General features: G+C 35.6%; 1 protein-coding gene across 8 annotated transcripts in view; it reads left to right on the forward strand.

Moving 5' to 3' along the window:
• ATRX (ATRX chromatin remodeler) overlaps positions 1-13,524 on the forward strand; it is a 427,573-nt gene extending 414,049 nt beyond the window's left edge. For 6 of the 8 annotated variants that reach the window (XM_023733624.1, XM_023733626.1, XM_023733625.1 and 3 more), the window contains 5 exons: positions 8,473-8,622; positions 9,445-9,570; positions 10,330-10,425; positions 10,917-11,045; positions 12,068-13,524. In XM_023733624.1, the coding sequence (XP_023589392.1) occupies positions 8,473-8,622; positions 9,445-9,570; positions 10,330-10,425; positions 10,917-11,045; positions 12,068-12,346 (780 nt within the window). In that variant the 3' untranslated portion in view covers positions 12,347-13,524. The remainder of the gene's footprint in view (positions 1-8,472; positions 8,623-9,444; positions 9,571-10,329; positions 10,426-10,916; positions 11,046-12,067) is intronic. The other 2 variants (XM_004378897.3, XM_023733627.1) reach the window with 1 other exon arrangement.
• Positions 13,525-21,192: the final 7,668 nt, after the last annotated feature.

Below are 21,192 nucleotides of genomic sequence, written 5' to 3' on the forward strand. Positions count from 1 at the left end.
AATTTTTGAAATGGTGTATCTTTGGCTATGTGTATTTTCACCAAAAAAAAAAAAAGAGGTTGAGAGGAGAAGTTAGAAGGTTGATATGTTGTGGGGTTGTTAACCAATGTCATAAAATAACATGTGTACTTCTGTTTCATGAGAAACTATTTGTTCTGTAAGCCTTCACCTGAAGTACAATAAAAAAAAATTAAACTTTTAAAGCTTAAGCTAATTTAGATTGTTAACTAGAATATAGACCATGCTTTTCCCAGCTTGTAAGCTTTTTCACTTAAGCAAAATGAAGTTTAGACAAAGAAAAGCGAAGGTACACATTTGGATGTAATTTAAACCTCATGTTGATGACTGTTGGCCTAGTGATTATAGATTCTGTTCCAGTATTATATTAGTGGCAACTAATATATATGCATACTTTAAAGAGAAAAAAAAAAACTTCTTCACAGATTTATGTGTTGTATATTAGGATGAAATTTTTTTATTAACTTTTATAACTTGTGGACTTTTCAAAACTTTTTCCCAAAGAAATGTTCTGTTACAGATATTTATTGCCCCCTTAATCTCACATATTTCTTATATTGAAGGTGTGCTGCAATTAATCTAAAGGCGAAGATAATAGAAACAGTTGTATTAGAAATCCTGTATCTTCTTTCTCTTACTTGTGTCTCTTGTACAGCACTTTGGAGAAAAGAATGATTTCTACTTTCCTGCTTCTGAACTATATAAATGAATCATATTCCTATAAAAGTCAGTTAACTTGTAGTGTCTTGTCTTTGTTAAGATGAAAACTGTGGCAAGCATACATCTAAGTTCTTGAGTATTATCCATATAATCATTATATGAATAAGTTAAGTGATTGAAATACATTAAAATTTAATCCATTAACCGATTTCATTACAGATTTAGTAATAATGAAAAACTGGAAGTAGTCTAAATGTCTTCATAAACTCTTGAGTAAGGGACTGATTATAAATGATACAATGTATCTATATAATGTAAGCAGTGTGTAGTCATCAAAAATGATGAAGGTTTAATAATCCAATTAAAAAATGGATATGAACAGATGCTTCACAAAAGAAGACATTCAGGTAGCTAACAGACACTTGAGGAAATGTTCGCAATCTCTAGCTATTAGAGAAATGCAAATCAAAACTACAATGAGATACCATCTCACCCTGACATTACTGGCATGAATCAAAAATCAGAAAATAACAAATGTTGGAGAGGTTGTGAGGAGATTGGAACTCTTAATGCATTGCTGGTGGGAATGCAAAATGGTACAACCTTAAAAAGCTAGCAATAGAAATACCACACGAACCAGCAATCCCACTCCTAAGAATATATCCTAGAGAAATAAGAGCCATCACATGAATAGACATATGCAAACCCATGTTCATTGCAGCATTATTCACAATAACAAAAAGATGGAAATAACCCTAAGTGCCCATCAACAAATGAGTGGGTAAACAAACTATGTACATACACACAGTGGAATACTATGCAACAATAAAGAACAATGATGAATTTGTGAAACATCTCACAACATGGATGAGCCTGGAGGGTATTATGCTGAGTGAAATAAGTCAATCACAAAAGGACAAGTACGGTATGAGACCACTATTATAAAAACACCATGAAAATGTTTCCACACAGAAAGAAATAATCTTTGATGGTTATGAGGGAGGGAAGGGGGGTAGGAAGGGAAAAACAATAGGTAGTAGATAAAGTGGTAACTTTGATGAAGGGTAAGCCAGTACACAATACTGGGGAAGTCAGCACAACTTGACCAGGGCAGTCATAGAAGCTTTACAGACATATCCAAATGCCCTGAGAGACCAGGCTACTCACCTGAGGGCCGGGGACCATGGTCTCAGGGAACATCTAGCTCAATTGGCATAACATAGTCTATAAAGAAAACATTCTACATCTGACTGTGGTGAGTAGCAACTGGGGTCTTGAAAGCCTGCGAGCAGCCATCAAAGATACATCTACTGGTCCCATCCCGGCTGGAGCAAAGGAGAATCAAGACCATTGACAAAAGGGAAAGAAGTCACTCCCGAGGTGCACCCTTCAGCCAAAGATTAGACAGGTCTATAGGGCCAACAATAACACACGTGAGGGACATGCTTCATAGTTCAATCGTGTATAAGACGAATGGGCACACCACCCAAAAGCAAAGACAAGAAGGCAGGAAGGAACAGGAGAACTGGACGAATGGAAGTGGAGAAGGGAAGATTGTTGACACATCGCAGGGTTGGCAACCAACATCACAAAACAATTTGTGTGTTAACTTTTTAATGAGAAACTAATTTGCTCTGTAAACTTTCGCCTAAATCACAATTTAAAAATTAGTTAAAAAAAGATGAAAATTTATATTTGATGTAAAATGATGTCCATGGAAAGATTTTAAAGGGAAAAAGAAAGTTTCAAAGCTATATATTGCACAATCCCATTTTTATGCAAAAGTATGTATGTGTGTGTGTAAGTATAAAATGCATGGAGGAATATATACCAAATGTTACCAGTAGTTGTCTCTAGTGTTTTTTTTTTAAATTAGATTTAAGTATTGTTTCAATTATAAATGTATCTTTAATTCTTTGAAAAGGGTGTAGTAGCCAATAGAAGCAGTATGAATTTTGGTTTGATGGAAAGAGAGGCAATGTTTTAGAAAATGAGTCTAAAGCTTTTTAATAATAGAAAAGAAAACCACACACACTTTTCCTGTGATTTATTGGCATATCAGTCGTCTATGGGTCTGAAGGAAAGATACTGTGAGGGCAGAAGCTGAACCTCCATCATAATCTAACCTTAGTCACTTCAGCATGTTTTACTTAATAGGATAGATCTTGAATCTGGAATTGGTGGGGAGAAGACATTAAAGAGTTTTAGAAATGGGGTGTCCTAAAATGAATACTTCCTAAAGTTGAAAATGGTAAAATAATGTATGTCCGGTTTAGACTAAGCATGCTAGCCTTTCACAGGTTTGTCTCTGAGAATTGTCTTTGTTTCAGTTTGTATATTTTCTTTTATTAAAAATCAACATATGCTTTAAAAAAAAAACTACAGAAGTGTTAAAAAAGACATACTTAGATTTCTCCCTCACCCAGAATCCTTCTGGGGATTATTTTTTTTATGTAAGAAAATAGATCTGGGAAATGGAAGGAACCATGCCTCAAGTAAGCAGGCATTCTTTGCAGTGTGATAGAATGACCACTGGGTAAGAGTTAGGAAATTTGGCTTCTAGTCCCAGCTAGTCCCTAGCTGTGTGATTTGAAAAAAGTTACTTTGCATCTCTGTACCTCAGTTTCTACCAATTCTAAGATGATAAGTGTGGACTTTGAAATTACAGGATGCTAAGGATTGATTTGATGAAGCTCCCTGATATCGCAGACATTTTGTTTAAAATTGACTAAAATGTATAGAGGGTATGTATGATTGTGTGTGCACACATGCATACATGCATTTCTGGAAAGAATTCCCCCAACAAGAGCAATAAAAAGTAATAAATTGTGAATCATGATGTTTATAATTGAGAAATAAACACTAAATTGGCATAATGTTTATTTCCAAAGAATTGGATGTTTCATTTATTCCTGCTATTCTTGTATCATTCTGTTACCCATGGGAACAGAGAATATTTCATCCATGTTTAATTTACAGTCAAGAGTTAGACTAAGTTATTATCCAGTGTTACAAAGAAAATCAGTGGCACAGCTGAAGTAAATTCCGTTCCTAGTACACTGGTCTTTCCCTTAGATTGCTTTCTTACAGAAATGTCGTGATTTTGACTCTTGTTGATTAAGAACATCACTTACTGCCAGACAGAAATAAAATTAGCTACTAATCATAGAAAATGTTTACCTTGTAATTTATTTGGTGAATTGTAGAACAGCTGACTTTTCTAATTATATTTGGATTGGTTGTTTGCTAAAAATATTATTCAGTTATCTGGTTTTATTACATATTCTCTCGAGTCATGTTTTGGGGAGGAGAACATGAGAGACACGCATGTAAGGAAGCATTTTTTTTTTTTTAATTGTGGTAAAATGTATTTAACATAAAATTTGCCATTTTAACAATTTTTAAGTGTACAATCCAGTGGCATTAATTACACTCACAATGTCGTGCAACCATTACCACTACTTGTTGCCAAAACTTTTTCATCACTCCAAACAGAAGCTTTGCACCCATTAAGCATTAACTCCCTGTTCTCCCCTCCCCCCAGCTCCTGGTAACCACTAATCTACTTTCTGTCTCTGCATTTGCCTATTCTAGATATTTCGTATAAGTAGGATATAATATTTGTCCTTTTGTGATTGACTCATTTCATTTAGCATAGTGTTTTCAAGGTTCATCCATGTCGTAGCATGTATCAGAACTTTGTTTCTCTTTATGGATGAATAATACACCATTGTATGTATGTGAAGAAGCCCTGGTGGTGCAGTGGTTAAAGCACTTAGCTGCTAACCGAAAGGTCAAGTGGTTCAAACCCACCAGCCGTTCCGTGGGAGAAAGACGTGGCAGTCTGCTTCCATGATTTACAGCCTTGGAAACCCTATGGGGTAGTTCTAGTCTGTCCTGTAGGGTCACTGTGAGTCGGAATCGACTAGACAGCAGTGGGTTTTGGTATGTGTGTACCACATTTTGTTTATCCTTTCATCTGTTGATGGACATTTGAGCTGTTTCCACCTTTCGGCTATTGTGAATAGTGCTGCTGTGATCAAGTGTATGAGTATCTATTTGAGCCCCTGCTTTCAGTTCTTTTGGGCATATAGCCAGGAGTGGAATTGCTGGGTCATACAGTAATATCTGTTTTTGGTTTTTGAGGAAACACCAAACTGTTTTCCACATTGGTCATATCATTTGTTGTTTTCTCCAGCAATGGATGAGAGTCCCAATTTCTCAACATTGTTGCCAATATTTGTTATTTTCCTTTTTTAAAAAATAATAATAATAGCCATCGTAATGGATATACAGTGGTATCTCATGGTTTTGATTGGCTTTTCCCTAATGACTAATGATAGGAGTCCCTGGGTGGTGCGAATGGTTACTCATGCAGCTACTAACTGAAAGGTTGGAGGTTTGGAACCACCCGGAGGCACCTTGGAAGAAAACCCTGGTGACCTGCTTCTGAAAGGTCACAGCCATGAAAGCCTATAGGGTCCAGTTCTACCCTGCTCACATGGGGTTGCTGTGAATCGGAATCACTTTAATGGCAACTGGCTTGGTTTTGGTTTGGTAATGACTAATGATGTTGAGCATCTTTGCATGTAGGAAGCATTATTTTTTAATAGAATTAATGCAGGCTGGTCAGTAACACTGGGCTTTGGAGATCTATCTAGGGATGATAAACCTGTTCCATGTGACTTAAGCCAGAGAAGTCAGCTTTGGTGGCAGATTTCTACACTGATGTAGGCGAGAAGTGTTAACATTTCAAAAGAACTAAACCTGTTAACTTCTATGTATTCCACAAGCAGACTTCCATGAGCCCTCTCTCCTTGAGCCCTCTTGTTTGTATGGTTTTTTAATGTTAACCTATTTTCAACAAAGGAAATAACATGCATATCAAAATGAATTATGAAGCCTCAGTTCCAGCTGTTATCTGTTAAGAAAATCGCTTTCTTTGCTTTCATGAAAAGAAGTAATTGTTTCAGGTGTTTTTGGGGTAGCAAGATAAATTGTTTGACTACGTGATACTAGATATCACAGTATTTGGAATTAGTGTCACCATTTGCTATTTTACAGAAAAAACTTAGGGGCTGATGGTTTGAAATTTTCATCTTGAGTGATTTAACAGACATTTGAGTTCCTCCTGTGTGTTGAACTCTACGTTATAGATGTGGTTGTAGACGTAAAGACAAAATCCTGCTCAATGTGTGCTTTGTCTGTGCTGAAACCTATAGATGTATTAAACATTACTAGATACAGATTAAATTTAAATTTAATGTGTTATACTTCCCCATACCTTCTTTTGATCAGTAATTATGTTCCTTTACTAAATCTACACTCAATTTAGAAAGTGTATTCTAGGGGAACTTGCTTTTAAAAAGCTATGGAAAATGCTCCAGGCAAATAGAGACCAGTTGTTGTAACCTGAATGACAGCCTGCAAGCTTTTAAGACTCCAGGTACTATGCAACGAACTAGGAGTAGAATCAAAAACCCGTCGCCGTCCGACTTATAGGACCCTATAGGACAGAGTGGAACTGCCCCATAGGGTTTCCAAGGAGTGGCTGGTGGATTCGAACTGCCGATCTTTTGGTTAGCAGCTGAGCTCTTTACTACACCACCAGGGCTCCAGGCGGTAGAACAGAAGCACTAAAAACATTATTAGGCCAACTAACTGGGATGTCCCATGAAACCATGACCCTAAACCTCCAAACCAAAGAACAAAATCCATGAGGTGTTTGGTTGTACATAAGCAGACTCAGCAGCTACTTTTTCTTTTTGCCATTGTAGTAAATATATCAATTGAACAACTTTTGCCAACTCAGCTTTTTACAGGTGTACAACTTATTGACAGCAATTACATTAATCAGCTGTGCAACCCTACCCTTAATGTGATTTTTCCATTACCATAAACTGAAACTCAGTACTCCATAAGTGGCCATCCAAGGCGCAACAGAGGAAGGAGAGTCAACAACAGGAGGATATGGAATGTGTGGCTAATTGCCTCCATGAACAACTACCTCCTCTGCCATGATACCAGAACTGGATGGTGCCCGGCTACCATTACTGAAAATTTTGATCAAAGATTCTATAGTAGAATCCTGATCAAAAGGGAGAAGATGCAGAATTTCAAATTCTCATGGAATCCAGACTTTCTGGAGCCATGGAGGCTGAATGAATCCCTGAAACTATTGCCCTGAGATAATCTTTAAACCTTAAGCCAGAAATACCCCTAAATTCTTCTTAAAACCAAACAATAGTTTAGCTTAACTAGTAAAAACATGTTTTGCTTTTAGCATTATGCTCTTTTAAGAACTATATGGGAACAAATTGACAACATCAACTCGACAGATAAGATAGGAAGCTTGTGGGCAGTGAGTTTATGTTAATGGGGGAGGAACAACTCAGAAAAGGAGAGTGAGAATGGTTGCACAACTCGAAGAATGTAATCAATGTCACTAAATTATACATGTAAAAACTGTTGATTTGTTGTATATTCTGCTGTGTATATTCTTAACAATAACAAAAATAAAATAAATTATTTTAAAAATTGTCAAAATATCTGAGTGGCCAAAACAAGGGACTATTATGCAACTATTAAAGAGATAATTTCTATAATTATATAAGGATATGAGTGGGATGAGACAGAACCCAAAACGGTACATATAATATAATATAATCCCAGCTTTGCTTAAAGTGGACATATTTTTATAGGTGTGCATGGAAAACTCTACAAGAAAATAAAGTACATATAATGGGAATTGTACTTATCTCCAAATGGTGAAACTATGATAAATTTGTCTTTCTTTGTACTTCCCTGTAAATTCTGAAATTTCTATGATTGACATGAATTGTTTTTATAATCTAAATAGTTTTAAAAGAGAAAAGAAAAGCTATGGAAAATTCTTTTGTAAAGTGGATTAATTTGTCTTTTATAGATCCAGATTTTCATGTCTGAGTTGTTAATAAACAACTTGTGAATATTTTAATTTTTTATTAGTAAGTAGCATATCTGTAATTCACTTTAACCCTCTTCCCCATCCAGTTTGTCTTGTGTCTTTCTCTCTCATGATTATAATTACCCAGAGCAGGAGTTTCGTTTTCTTACTAAGTATATAAATGATCCCAATTTTTAGACTTTTATTTTTTAACCTTAAAAAACTGACTGAAGATACCATGTTGTTTTCTTTAAGACACTATAATAATAGATAAAAATATACATCAGTTTAAATTTGGCTCATGGATCTTTACAGTGTAATTTATATTTGACCTTCCTCCAGTGTTGAATATAAGGAGTATATGTTCCCATTGTATTGTCCTGTAACTTTTTAGTCTAATTGAGTTTGTTTTTTGTCTGTGTATTGTTTGGAAGCTAAAGTGGTTGAGAAAACAAAATTGTTCCATATGTATAAACAAGAATAGCCATGATTTTTAGTACAAGCATCCAATGTAATCACTAATTTAAGCAGATTTATGTTAGCATAACTATCAACTCTGAACTAAGCACAGAACAAAATGTTCATGAAAAAAATAGGGAAATGGTTGGGGGGGAAATGACCCTGAATGTTGAAAAGTGGAAAGTTTTTAAAAAATTGAATTCTTAACACATGCTATACAGAGATGAAATTGTTGCATAAAAAGCTGGTGTTGCATGTATTATGACTGTTTTCTAGATAATTTATCATATGTATCAGAAATGTGTATGGCAACTAGTTTCTAGTTTCTATCTAACAGTTGACCATAGAAATATAGAGATATGATCCAGAGAGATGAAATAATTTTCTATTATATTAAATCCTCTAAACAGGATACCATACTTGCAGAACTTCTTCAGATACATAAAGAACACATTGTAGGATATCATGAACATGATTCTCTTTTGGATCACAAAGAAGAGGAAGAATTGACTGAAGAAGAAAGAAAAGCAGCTTGGGCTGAGTATGAAGCAGAGAAGAAGGTAGTTCATTCAAAATACGTTTTAGTTTTTGCTTTTATGTTAGTTATTGGAAAGAGCAGTGAGGAAAAAAAGAGTCACATTTGAAATAGGTAGTAATACAGTGGATCTTCAGGAACAGTCCCCAAATACGAAAATCTTTACAGGGTTTGGCTACCTTTGGTGGAAAAGTGGGAGGAAAGAAGAGAAGAAAATAATATTTTCTGCTTAAAGAGTAATAACTCCATTTCTCCTTAGCCCTCACTGAATTGAGACATGAGTGGGAAGCTATATATTTAGCATTATTAACACCCATCATCACCCTCATCGTAGTAACAAACATACAGGAACTGTTTGGAGGTGGGAGTAAATGTTGCTTTAGTATGCTGCTATGAAATCTAAATTTTGACTGTGTATCAGAACACAAAAATTTCTAGCAGCAACTTTATTTAAAATAATTTCATGTCTGTTTTAAATACTAATCCACTTGAACAAAAATGTGCCTGAGCATGGGAAACATTATCCTAATACCTGAATCCTTTTTAAACTCCTAAACTCATTGTGCCAAACTTATTTAACATTAGTATGATGTTAGGAATCTCATCAGAATTCTCTGAGTTGCCCCATTCTGTGGGAATTATCAGAAAAAGAGTAAACCTTTAGGGGTTAAAGCTTTCTGTGTAATAAGATCTTGGTTTCGAGTAAAAAGGGTGTTTTGTTTGTGTGTAGAAGAGTGTTAATAATTTCCTAGATCTGAGAATGTGGATTCTTTCCTAAATTAGTAGGTGATGTAGAATTTCAAGTTTTAAATCATAATGTGAAAAGTACATAATTTTTTGTTTTTAGGGACTGACCATGCGTTTCAACATACCAACTGGGACCAATTTACCCCCTGTCAGTTTCAACTCTCAAACTCCTTATATTCCTTTCAATTTGGGAGCCCTGTCAGCAATGAGTAATCAACAGCTGGAGGTAAGTTTTGAAGTACAAAAGTAGTTTAACATGAATTAAAGGCAATTTCAGGTGCCCCGTTGTTGAGGGTTCCCTATGCAGGAATATCACGTTCTCCAAAAGATTACCTCTGAAAAGACCAAGAAACTTTTATTTGTTGACCTTTTTGAACCAACATAGTATGTAGTAAAACGTGGTTTATTCATAGCACAAGAGAATCAGGCCTTGAATTAATGTAGTTTGAATTATTTTGAATAAGGAACAATAGGACAGCTGACTAGGTACGAAAACAGCACTTTCTTCAGTTATAAAATATTCTGAATAAACAAATAACTTGCTTAATATGTGGAAGAATGATAAATACATCAATTTATATTCTAATGTAATGTAGATGTACCATTAAGTATATGATAATGTCCAGTATTATGAAATAAGTGATTTAAAACTAGTCAATTATGAATTAAATAAGCAAGATTAGGTTTTATTGTACCAACAGTTTAATAACTTAATTGAATCTGTGGTTTTCTTTTTAAATGTATTTATAGATTCATTTATATTATTAAATTATTGGTGCAGTAAAACCCAAACTTTTCCTAACAAGATCATTTTGGCATTGATGAGTTTTACTCCACTTTATTGGTGCTGAATCTTGCTGTTGTTTTGAATTATTAAGAGTTTTAAAACCAAGTGCTGTAAATTGATAAGGGGAAGGATCCCTAAACTTTAAAACTATGCTGTCTTGTATATGCCCTGTATAACTTATTTCTTGCATTCTTCTAGGACCTCATTAATCAAGGAAGAGAAAAAGTTGTGGAAGCAACAAACAGTGTGACAGCAGTGAGGATTCAGCCTCTTGAAGATATAATTTCAGCTGTAGTAAGTTAATTGGCAGTTGTCTTACTCCAACCTCCAATTTGTGGTCCCCCCTTCATTTGTTTTAATTTTTATTTTTGTTGCTTCACTATTTCTGTGGGAAAAACAGCATAATTCTTATAACTTGATTTGCAATATAGTAAAATACTAATAAACTGGATAATATATATATATAGAGATGTTAACACAAAAGAGAAATGGGTAAATTCTAAGAATTGAGGAATCAATCAATCATAGATACGTGTACATTGTTTACATAAACATATTTTAGTTACCAGTTGCATAAAGTAAATCCACATAATTATTTCAATCCAAAGATAGCCAATCCATGTATAATAGTAGACAACTTAGTACCCTACTTTTACATCACTATATTCCTTAAAAAAAAAAATGAAGAAAAAAAAACTTTAAAAATCCTGAATATCTTTTAAATACCTTAATTATTTTTCTTCAATCTGCTGCAATAAGGAGTAAATAGAAATTTTTTCTTTTAGTGGAAAGAAAACATGAATCTCTCAGAGGCCCAAGTTCAGGCTTTAGCATTAAGTAGACAAGCCAGCCAGGAGCTTGATGTTAAACGAAGAGAAGCAATCTACAATGACGTATTGACAAAACAACAGATGGTAAGAATTCTGACTATCTCTAGGTTATGTTTAGTTTTCCTGAATTTATAATACTGGGTTTGTGTGACGTCTGTGTCAATAACTAGCCCCTCTCTAGATGGATGGTCATTGGTTATTCCTGGAAGAAATTTTGTCAAAAAACCTAATAATGTCAAGTAAAGTTATTTGGGTTATAAAGGAGCAGCTTCCCAAATGGGTTTCCTTAAAGTTTATATAGGATCTCTTTCATATTTCATTTTTTTATATATTCTGGACATCTAAATAGGAATTTTTGCCAGTTTTTTTTTTTTTAACCACATTTACCATTTTAAACAACTTTCAGTATAGGTTTTTTTAAATATATTTTACTTGAGAGTAAAAAGTCAGAACTATGGATGATACATATCACAAGTTCCTACTAAATTATATAATTCTTTAAAAGACTAGCATATTCCAGGATCCTTGCTCATCTTTTCCAGCACTGTCCTTTGCCAGCCATCTGCCTTGCACTGGGAAGTATCAACTCTTGACACCAAGGAATTAATTTCTGTGGCATAAATTTTACTTAGAAAGCACTGCAGAATTAATGTGGTTTTAAGTTATCTTAGGAAATTTGAGACATTACAGGTAGCAATTATTTTCACTGCAAGTGCTTTTCCCTTTGGTGTTTGTCACTAGAAACGTTTATTTGTCATCATGTGAAATATTCAAAGGAATGACAAAGAAAGGAGACATGAGAAAAAGTGCTGTAAGTAATACTTGAGATTAATCCAGTGTAGGACAGGTTACTATGGCAACTAACCTAAATGCTACTTACAATACAATAGTTAGGTCATTAAGAGAATTTAGTCCTAAATGGTGCTACTAACTGGTTTCTACAGTAATGGTCCTGTGAGTGCCATCAAATTAGTAATGGTGATAACAATAATGTACTTTCCTTTTGGCATGGTACCCCCTTAACAAATTGATTTTAACTCAAAACTTGATACTTACTTCTTTGAGACAGGTCATGCACTTGTAACCACTCTCTTTTCTCTCTATAGTTAATCAGTTGTGTTCAGCGGATACTTATGAACAGAAGGCTCCAGCAGCAGTATAATCAACAGCAACAGCAACAAATGACTTATCAACAAGCAACACTGGGTCACCTCATGATGCCAAAGCCTCCAAATCTAATCATGAATCCTTCTAACTACCAGCAGATTGATATGAGAGGAATGTATCAGTCAGTGGCTGGTGGTATGCAGCCACCACCATTACAGCGTGCACCGCCCCCAATGAGAAGCAAAAATCCAGGACCTTCCCAAGGGAAATCAATGTGATTTTGCACTAAAAGCTTAAAGGATTGTTAAAATCATAGAAAGATCTTTTATTTTTTTAGGAATCAATGACTTAACAGAACTCAACTGTATAAATAGTTTGGTCCCCTTAAATGCCAATCTTCCATATTAGTTTAGAAAAAATTTTTTAATAGGGCATACCGTTTCTCCCTGACATTTGTCAGTGATGTTGCCTAAAATCTTCTTACATACATTGAGTACAGAAGATATTTCAAATTGTTTTCAGTGAAAACAAGTTCTTCCATAACAGTAACAGCTCCACAGGTTTCCTCTCTAAACTTTTATGCCTGCTTTTATCAACCATAAAATTACTGAATTTAGGAAAGAATACGGATTTATATAGTCGTTCTTTACGGATAAAAACACACAGCTGAGTTCTTAGAGTTGATTCCTCAAGTTACGAAATACTTTTGTACTTAATCCATTTCTTGATTAAAGTGATTGAAATGGTCTTAAATGTTCTTTTGACTGAAGTGTGAAACTGGGCTCCTGCTACATCATCTCTGTGATTGAAAAGTTAGAAACTAAAGGTTATCTTTGACACAGAATTGTGTGCAATATTCTTAAATACTACTGCTATAAAGCTTGGAGGAGTCTTGCATTTATCTTAGCATTGTATAAACAGCCTTAAGTACAGCCTGAGAAGAGAATTCTTTTTTCTTCTCTAGTCTTTCTGCCATTTTTTATTTTCGGTTGTATGTGCTGAAATAATAACTGGTAAAATTTCAGGGTTGTGGATTATCTTCCACACTTGAATTTTCTCTCTCCTGGCACTAATATAAAGCACATCTCTTAACTGCTTAGTGCCAGGACTAGTGCTTCATCCTGTTGCTGGCAGTGGGATGTGGACTAAGAAAATCAAATTCTAGCATTTTAGGAGGTTAATGCTGAAGTTGTGGTTGTTAGGTTCACACCCTGTTTTATAAACAACATCAAAATGGCAGAACCACTGCTGACTTTAAGTTCACATGAGGAATGTGCTTTAACAATTCCCAGTGCTGTCAGTATTGTGAAATAATTCATTTTAAAGATAAGGATCACTGGCTTCTATGCTCTTCTCCTTTTTTCTCATGTTCTTTCACCCCACCTTCCCTACATTTTCTTAAATAAATAATGTTTCAAAGTTCTGAGTTTTTTTTTTTTTTTTTAGTTTAGTTTAGGTCTGTGAGGCATTTTTATGATTGGTTTTACTTCATTTAATACCCTTTTACAAAGTTTTACTAGAAAATCATTACTTTTTCTTAATCTAGGTCTGTAAAAATGTTCCATAATTTTATTCACGTATAATTTGATTGCTTGAATTTCTTAAAGGAAAAGATTGTTAGACTGCAGGAGTCAACTCAATGTGGCAAAACCATTTTTGAGATGGTGATATAACAGGTAGTGGAAACAGCTAAGGAATTCCAGGGAAAAAAAAAGAAAGCTGGATGGAGGATTTGCTCTAGGTATCACTGGATTAGAATGAGTTCAGCATTAGCTAAAACTGTTTTGAGTTGTTTGGGATGATTAGGAGATTTCCATTTTTATCTTAAAAGAACTAGTGGTAAAACATCCAAAAAACACTAGGTTTGTGATAAAGAATTTGTGAAGTTTAGTGGTGTAAAATGGCTGACTACACCCCCAGCCCACTTCCGAACACCACTCCCACCTTCCCAATTCCTCCACTCCTCACCTTCATGGTGAGATGTTGTTAATAAATTTCATATATTTGAATATTACACCAGCCACATAATCAGATTTATTTAATTGGGTGGGGGGGGGTGCAGATGTGCATTTACTTTTAAAGAAATGAAGAAGACTAGATTTATGAGATAAATATTTGAAGGCAGTATTCTCTGGCCATCTGTTATCAGTTGGTATTTCTACAAGTCCAGAATACTTTAAACCTGATTTACTAGACCTGGAAATTTTCAACATGGTCTAATTATTTGCTCAAAGACATAGATGTGAAAATTTTAGGCAACCTTCTAAATCTTTTTCACCATAGATGAAACTATAGCTTAAAGAATAATAGATAGAAGGATTAATTGGAAATAAGAGGGTTTGAAATAAAACTTGGACCACTTTGCGTACACTCTTCTCACTTGACATTTTAGCTACATAATATGTACTTTGAGTATAACATCAAGCTTTAACAAATATTTAAAGACAGAAAATCACGTCAATAAGATACTAAAAGGCTCATTTTTATATTTGTTTTAGATGTTTTAAATAGTTGCAGTGGCTTAAAAATAACAATTTAAAATGTTGCTTGTAATACAGTTTTGCCTGCTAAACTCTCCACATTTTGTAACCTGTTTTATTTCTTTGGGTGTAAAGCGTTTTTGCTTAGTATTGTGGTATTGTATATGTTTTGTCCCAGTTGTATAGTAACGTTTCAGTCCATCATCCAGCTTTGGCTGCTGAAATGATACAGCTGTGAAGACTTGCCTTTGTTTCTGTTAGACTGCTTTTCAATTCTGTATTGAATATCTTAAGTACTGTAGAAAAGATGTCACTTCTTCCTTTAAGGCTGTTTTGTAATATATATAAGGACTGGAATTGTGTTTTTAAAGAAAAGCATTCAAGTATGACAATATACTATCTGTGTTTTCACCATTAAAAGTGCTGTTTAGTAGTTGAAACTTAAACTATTTAATGTCATTTAATAAAGTGACCAAAATGTGTTGTGCTCTTTATTGCATTTTCACAGCTTTGAAAGTCTGTGCACATACTGTTTCATAGAAAATGTATAACTTTTGATGTCCTATTTAATGGTGGTTCTTTTGCACAGTTAGTTTATTTCATATTGGGATGCCAAGAAGTTTGCTTTTTTTTTTTTAACGTTATATACTAAATTCTGTAAAAGGAGATCTCTAACTTCAAAAAGAATTTACATACCAGGAAACCTATGTGTGTTTGGGTTGTCTGTGTGTAATCCAGCACTGTTTTGTGCTTCCCAACAGCTGCATCACTCATTTAAGTCAAGGCAGGGCTACCAAACACACTTGATACAAAAGCTGCCAGAAGTCATAGCAGGTAGATTGAAACCTCATTACCTGGACTCTACATGCCTCCAAAGAAGCGGAATATTTTGTAGTTTTCCCTTAGCTATGCCCATTCTCCCTTTTTTATCATAAAATCAGATACATATTTATGTACCCCCAAACAAAACCTAAAAAAAAATTACTTGCCTGTCCTGGTAACCATGGTTCCCTTTGAATATGGCATGTTAAGAGGCTATAGATACTTAACTGTAAGAGTGAAATAGGTTATTTCACTAAAAATTATGTTCAGGTTCTTACCAACCTTATTTCACCAGACTTAGTTTCAGGTGACTTGGCTATCCCCAAATCAAGTCTACCTTTAGATAATGAAAAATTTTCCACCATTGATTTTTTTTTTCCCAAAGTCTATAGTCCAATCCCAAAGGAATGACAAGCTTCAGAAATGCTTTTGTCTGTGCAACATTTTATATACACTATTATATGGGGGTGAATAAAAATCCAAAATACATACTATTTCTAAGCTTAGTATCTTCCAGGTAACCAAACTCTGCCCACATCACTAGTGTTGGATCTAATAACGGAACGATGGCCTCTCTGCCTAAGAGTTTTACTCCCCAGTGCATGTACTGCCATAAAATTCCATTACAAAATATACTACCACCTTCTCTTTGGGAGGAGACCTGGTGGACAGTGGTTAAGCACTCACCTGCTAACCAAAAGGTCAGTGGTTCAAACCCACCCACGCTCCACAGGAGAAGGATGTGGCAGTCTGCTTTTATAAAGATTTACAGCCTTGAAGCCCTATGGGGCAGTTGTCTGTCCTAGAGGGTCGTTACGAATTGGAATTAAACTCGACAGCAGTGGGTTTGGTTTTGAGTTTTATTTTTGTCTTTGTGATAACCTCTTGACACCATTGTGCCTACTTGGCTAACTAAGAGACTCACCCTTCCTGCCTTCACTCTAGGGATCTTTTTGATAGTGGCCACTACACACACACCTTCATCAAGGATGAGAACACGTAAATTGAGGCCTTTATTAAAGGTAGTAAGGATACAACTTTTAAGAAATGAAGAGGTGAGGCTAATCCTAAAATAGTGCAGGCCCTCTTAACTACTTAGAACTACTATATATCACAAGGATTATCTACTCAGCAACACTTATTAATCCCACATTCTGCTCCTGAGCATTCTGCTCGCTGCCCTTCCCTGATGGAAACACATTAAGGGGGGGGGGGTCAACTCCCTCCCTATAGTCCTCATCAGTTGGTTTTCAAGAAAGGTGATGAGAGAGGGCTTGGATGGATGGGATTTGTTTCAGGTATATGGGGAGAAAGTATTGAAAGAACAAAGAGAAGCATCAGGGAAGAGACAGACTAGATTGGAGTTGACTGATGGAGGGTCTTAAAAGCCTGAATGAGTAATCCAATACACAGGATAACAGCGGTTTGTGAGGCCAGTGATGTGTTCAAAGTAGTAGGTAAAGATGATTATTTAGGCGTGGAGAATTTGAATGATTTAGAATGCAAGGTGAAGAAAGATTAGAGACAGGAAGGTAGATCATGAGTCCTGGCATTCAGTGACCAGACAGAATTTTAAGAAGAAAAGGAGAAATCATTAGCGTTTGTATAGGATAGTAACTTTAAGATTGTAAGAAAAATCTGTTAGTTTTCCTTTACCTGTTCCCAAAGAGTCTGCTTTGCTCAGGATTTCTGATTCCATACACAAAATTTCACTTAATGCCTTATTATTCTCTCGAGCCTAATATGTCCATTAATAGCATTCTTTGTCTTAATTTTTATTATTATTACCCATAATTATACCCTTATACATATTTGCAGGAAGTGAGATTGGTCCACTTAAGTTGACTAATTCTAGTTCTTCCTCAAGCCAGTCTTCAAAGAGCTAAATCCATTCCTGTTAACTTTTCCTCGAGAAGCTAGTATCTCTGTTGGTAATATTTATAAGCTTCCCTTGGTATTTTCAGAGTGCTTTGTGGTTATTATGTGTTAACCTGTATACAACATATCTGTGAGAAAAGCGAGAATAACTATGCTTTCTTTCTCATGGACAATTAAGCTAAAAGTGGGACCCAAATCAAATCCATTGTACTTAGGAGGCAGAAGACATTCTAGTTATTTAAGTTTTCTGGGTCTTTCGTGTCTCATTTGAAAAATAGGACTGTAATAATACCTTACTTGCTTGAAGGCAAGGGACTGGATCGGTGATTTCCTGAGGTCCCTTTCAGCGCCAAGAGTTAGGGTGTAAGCACAGTTTGAAGCCAAAAAGCAATGTATTTGTCTAAAGTTAATGGCAAGTTTTCGAACAGAATTAGAAACCCCTTGCCTTTGCTAACCCTCTCCACCACTAAGCTATACCTTTTCTTTTCCTCTGTTTAGAAAATGAGAGCTCTTGACAGGTATTTTAATGACAAAGCAGATAAGTCAAGTTGTAATTTGCTCTAATTACCACTTCCACAAACTATAACCTTTATCTTTTGCCCAGAGGCACTCCCAGAGCTGTGTTTCTTACTGCTTCTGGAACTCAATGCAAAAAATGAAAAAAACATTTAAGAATCTGATTTGTATATATTAGCTACCTGATTGGATTATGAACATGACAAAATATCAAGAGTTCTGGTGGCACAACAGTTAAGCGATCAGCTGCTAACCGAAAGGTTGGTGGTTTTAACCCACCCAGTGGCCCTGAGGGAGAAAGACCTGGTGATCTGCTCCTGTAAAGATTACAGCCAAGAAAACCCTATGGGACAATTCTACTCTGTCAAATGGGGTCGCTATGAGTTGGAATCAACAGCACCCAACAACAACAAATATAAATCAACTTCTATAAAGTCAGTTTTTAAGCAAATAATTGGTAACTTAACATTCTATTCATAACTGTAAAGGCCAAATTAGGCCAATATTTAAATTATCTGGTCTAGATACAGTTTATAGGGAGTAAGAGACAATATTTGTTTATGTTGACTCCTGTGTAACAATACATATGTAATGCCTTTTGAGGTGTAGGTTTCTTTTTAAAGAAAATCAAATCTTGTGACAAAAATTATGAATACTAATAGAAGAGTGAAATAGTAATTTTTTTCTGTAGCTGCTTGTCCCCACATGCCAGTAGCAACGCAGGTAGAAACCTGTGCCTAGCCTGCTAAATATATTTCAATAAAAACAAAACTAAAAAGGGAAAAAAAAAGTTAATATAACCATCTGAGGTCCTGTTAGTTCATCCCCACTTCTCGGTGGGTTTTCAACAATAGAACATGGGGAGGCTGGGCTTCAAAGGTCTTAGTGATGCAGTCTTACTTGTACAAAATAAACCTTTTATTCTATCGGGAAAAAAATTGTCCACCCTTTCTCCTCACATCTTGCACACTCTCCTGGATGTAATAAGCTCAAATGAAGCGCCTGCCTGCAATCCCCCCAGTTTACTTCTCCCTACTATCCCCCCTACATACAGGCACACACGCTTATATGCTAATACATAAATTAGGGGACAGAACTTGTAGAATCATAGAATGCCAGAGATGGTACCCTTCTTTTACAATTAGGGAAACGGGCCCAGAGAGGGGAAGGGACTTGCCTAAGTCCTATGTGTTCTAACTTCTATTCCAGTTCTCATTCCACTCCATTCAGATGCTTTGTATTAGATTTAAATTCCAATTCATTTTTTCAATCTTCTAGACCACATTAAGCAAATTTTCAGAATAATTGGTACCGAACTAAACATAAAAATGAGAGCTGCTTGTGAGTAGTGAAGGAGCTCATGAACTAGAATACAAAGTAAGCAAATTCCTGTGTGAGTGGCAACTGTAAAATGGGAAGACCCCAGACGTATCCCTAAGCCTTAGATTTGGCACCCAGGACATTGGATCTCTGTCCTTCAGTGCCAAGAATAGGATCATTCAGCCTTCTGCAGAGCAGGTAGGTTTATGTACTAAGTACTTCAAAATCCTCTATTTCAAGTGAGAAATGCTGGCATAATTCACAAGGAAACAAAATGGAAAGCTCCATGTTAGTATAGTCAGAATAGTCCATCAGAATAGAGGCAGCTATTGTTGAGTTAAGGAAATGTGACACGAGGATCATGAATAGCTTACGTATTTTCAAAGAATTAGAAAACAGCACTATATATATATATATATATATATAACTTCTACAACTTAACAACAAAAAGACAAAAACTCGATCAAAAAATGTGCAAAGGACTTGAACAGACATTTCATCAAAGAGGACATTCAAGTGGACAACAAGTGCACAAAAAGATCCTCCACATCATTAGCCATTGTTGGTGTTAGGTACCAGCCAGCTGGTTTTGACTCATAGCAACCCTATGTACAACAGAAAGAAATACTGCCAGGTCCTATGCCATCCTCACAATCGTTGCTATGTTTGAGTCCCCGTTGCAGCCACTGTCAATCCATCTTATCGAGGGTCTTCCTTTTTTATGTTGACCCTCTACTTTACCAAGCACGATGTCCTTCTCCAGGGACTGGTCCCTCCTGCTAACATGTCTAAAGTACGTAAGACAAAGTCTAGCCATCCTCTCTTCTAAGGAGCATTCTGGCTGTACTTCTTCCAAGACAATTTGTTTGTTTTTCTGGCAGTTCATGATGTATATTCAATATTCTTCACCAACACCGTAATTGAGAGGCATCAATTCTTCAGTCATTCCTTATTCATTGTTCAGCTTTTGCATGCATATGAGGCAATTGAAAATACTATGGCTTGGGTGAGGCACACCTTAGTTCTCAACGTGACATCTTTGCTTTTTAACACTTTAAAGAGAGGTCTTTTGCAGCAGATTTTCCCAATGCAATATGTCGTTTGATTTCTTGACTGCTCCTTCCACGGGCATTGATTGTGGATCCAAGTAGAATGAAATCCTTGACAACTTCAAAATTTTCTCCTTTATCATGATGTTGCTTATTAGTCCAGTTGTGAGGATTTTTGTTTTCTTTATGTTGAAGTGTAATGCATACTGAAGGCTGTAGTCCTTGTTCTTCATCAGTAAGTTCTTCAAGTCTTCTTCACTTTCAGCAAGCAAGGTTGTGTCATCTGCATACTGTAGGTTGTTAATAAGTCTTCCTCCAATCCTGATGCCTCGTTCTTCATATAGTCTAGCTTCTCAGATTGTTTGCTCAGCATACAGATTGAATATTATGACAAAAAGATACAACCCTGATGCACATTTTTCCTGATTTTAAACCACACAGTATCCCCTGTTCTGTTCGAATGACTGCCTTTTGGTCTATGTACAGGTTCCTCATGAGCATAGTTAAGTGTTCTGGAATTCCCGTTCTTCACAATGTTATCTATAATTTAGGATTAGCCCTTGGGGAAGATGCAACTCAAAATCAATGTGATACCTCTTCACTCCCACTAGGATGGTTAAGATTTAAAAAAAATGGAAAATAACAAATGTTGGGAAGGATGTGGAGAAATTGGAACCCTTATCCATTGCTGGTGGGAATGCAAAATGGTACAGATATTGTGGAAAACACTGAGGCAGTTCCTCAAAAAGTTAAACATAGAACTACCATATGACCCAGCAATTCCACTCCTACATATTTATCCAAGAGACCTGAAAGCAGCAACAGAAACAGACACATGTACACCAATGTTCATTGCAGCACTATTCACAATATCCAAAAGGTGGAAACAACCTAAATGCCCATCAACAGATGAATGGATAAACAAAATGTGGTGCATACATACAATGGGATACTACTCAGCCAGTAAGAGAAATGAAGTATTGATACATGCTACAATATGGATGGAGCTTGAAGACATTCTGCTGGTGAAATAAATCAATCACAAAAGGACAAATATTG

The sequence above is a fragment of the Trichechus manatus genome, unplaced genomic scaffold, assembly GCF_000243295.1.
Source record: "Trichechus manatus latirostris isolate Lorelei unplaced genomic scaffold, TriManLat1.0 scaffold00060, whole genome shotgun sequence".
Lineage (NCBI taxonomy): Eukaryota > Metazoa > Chordata > Mammalia > Sirenia > Trichechidae > Trichechus > Trichechus manatus.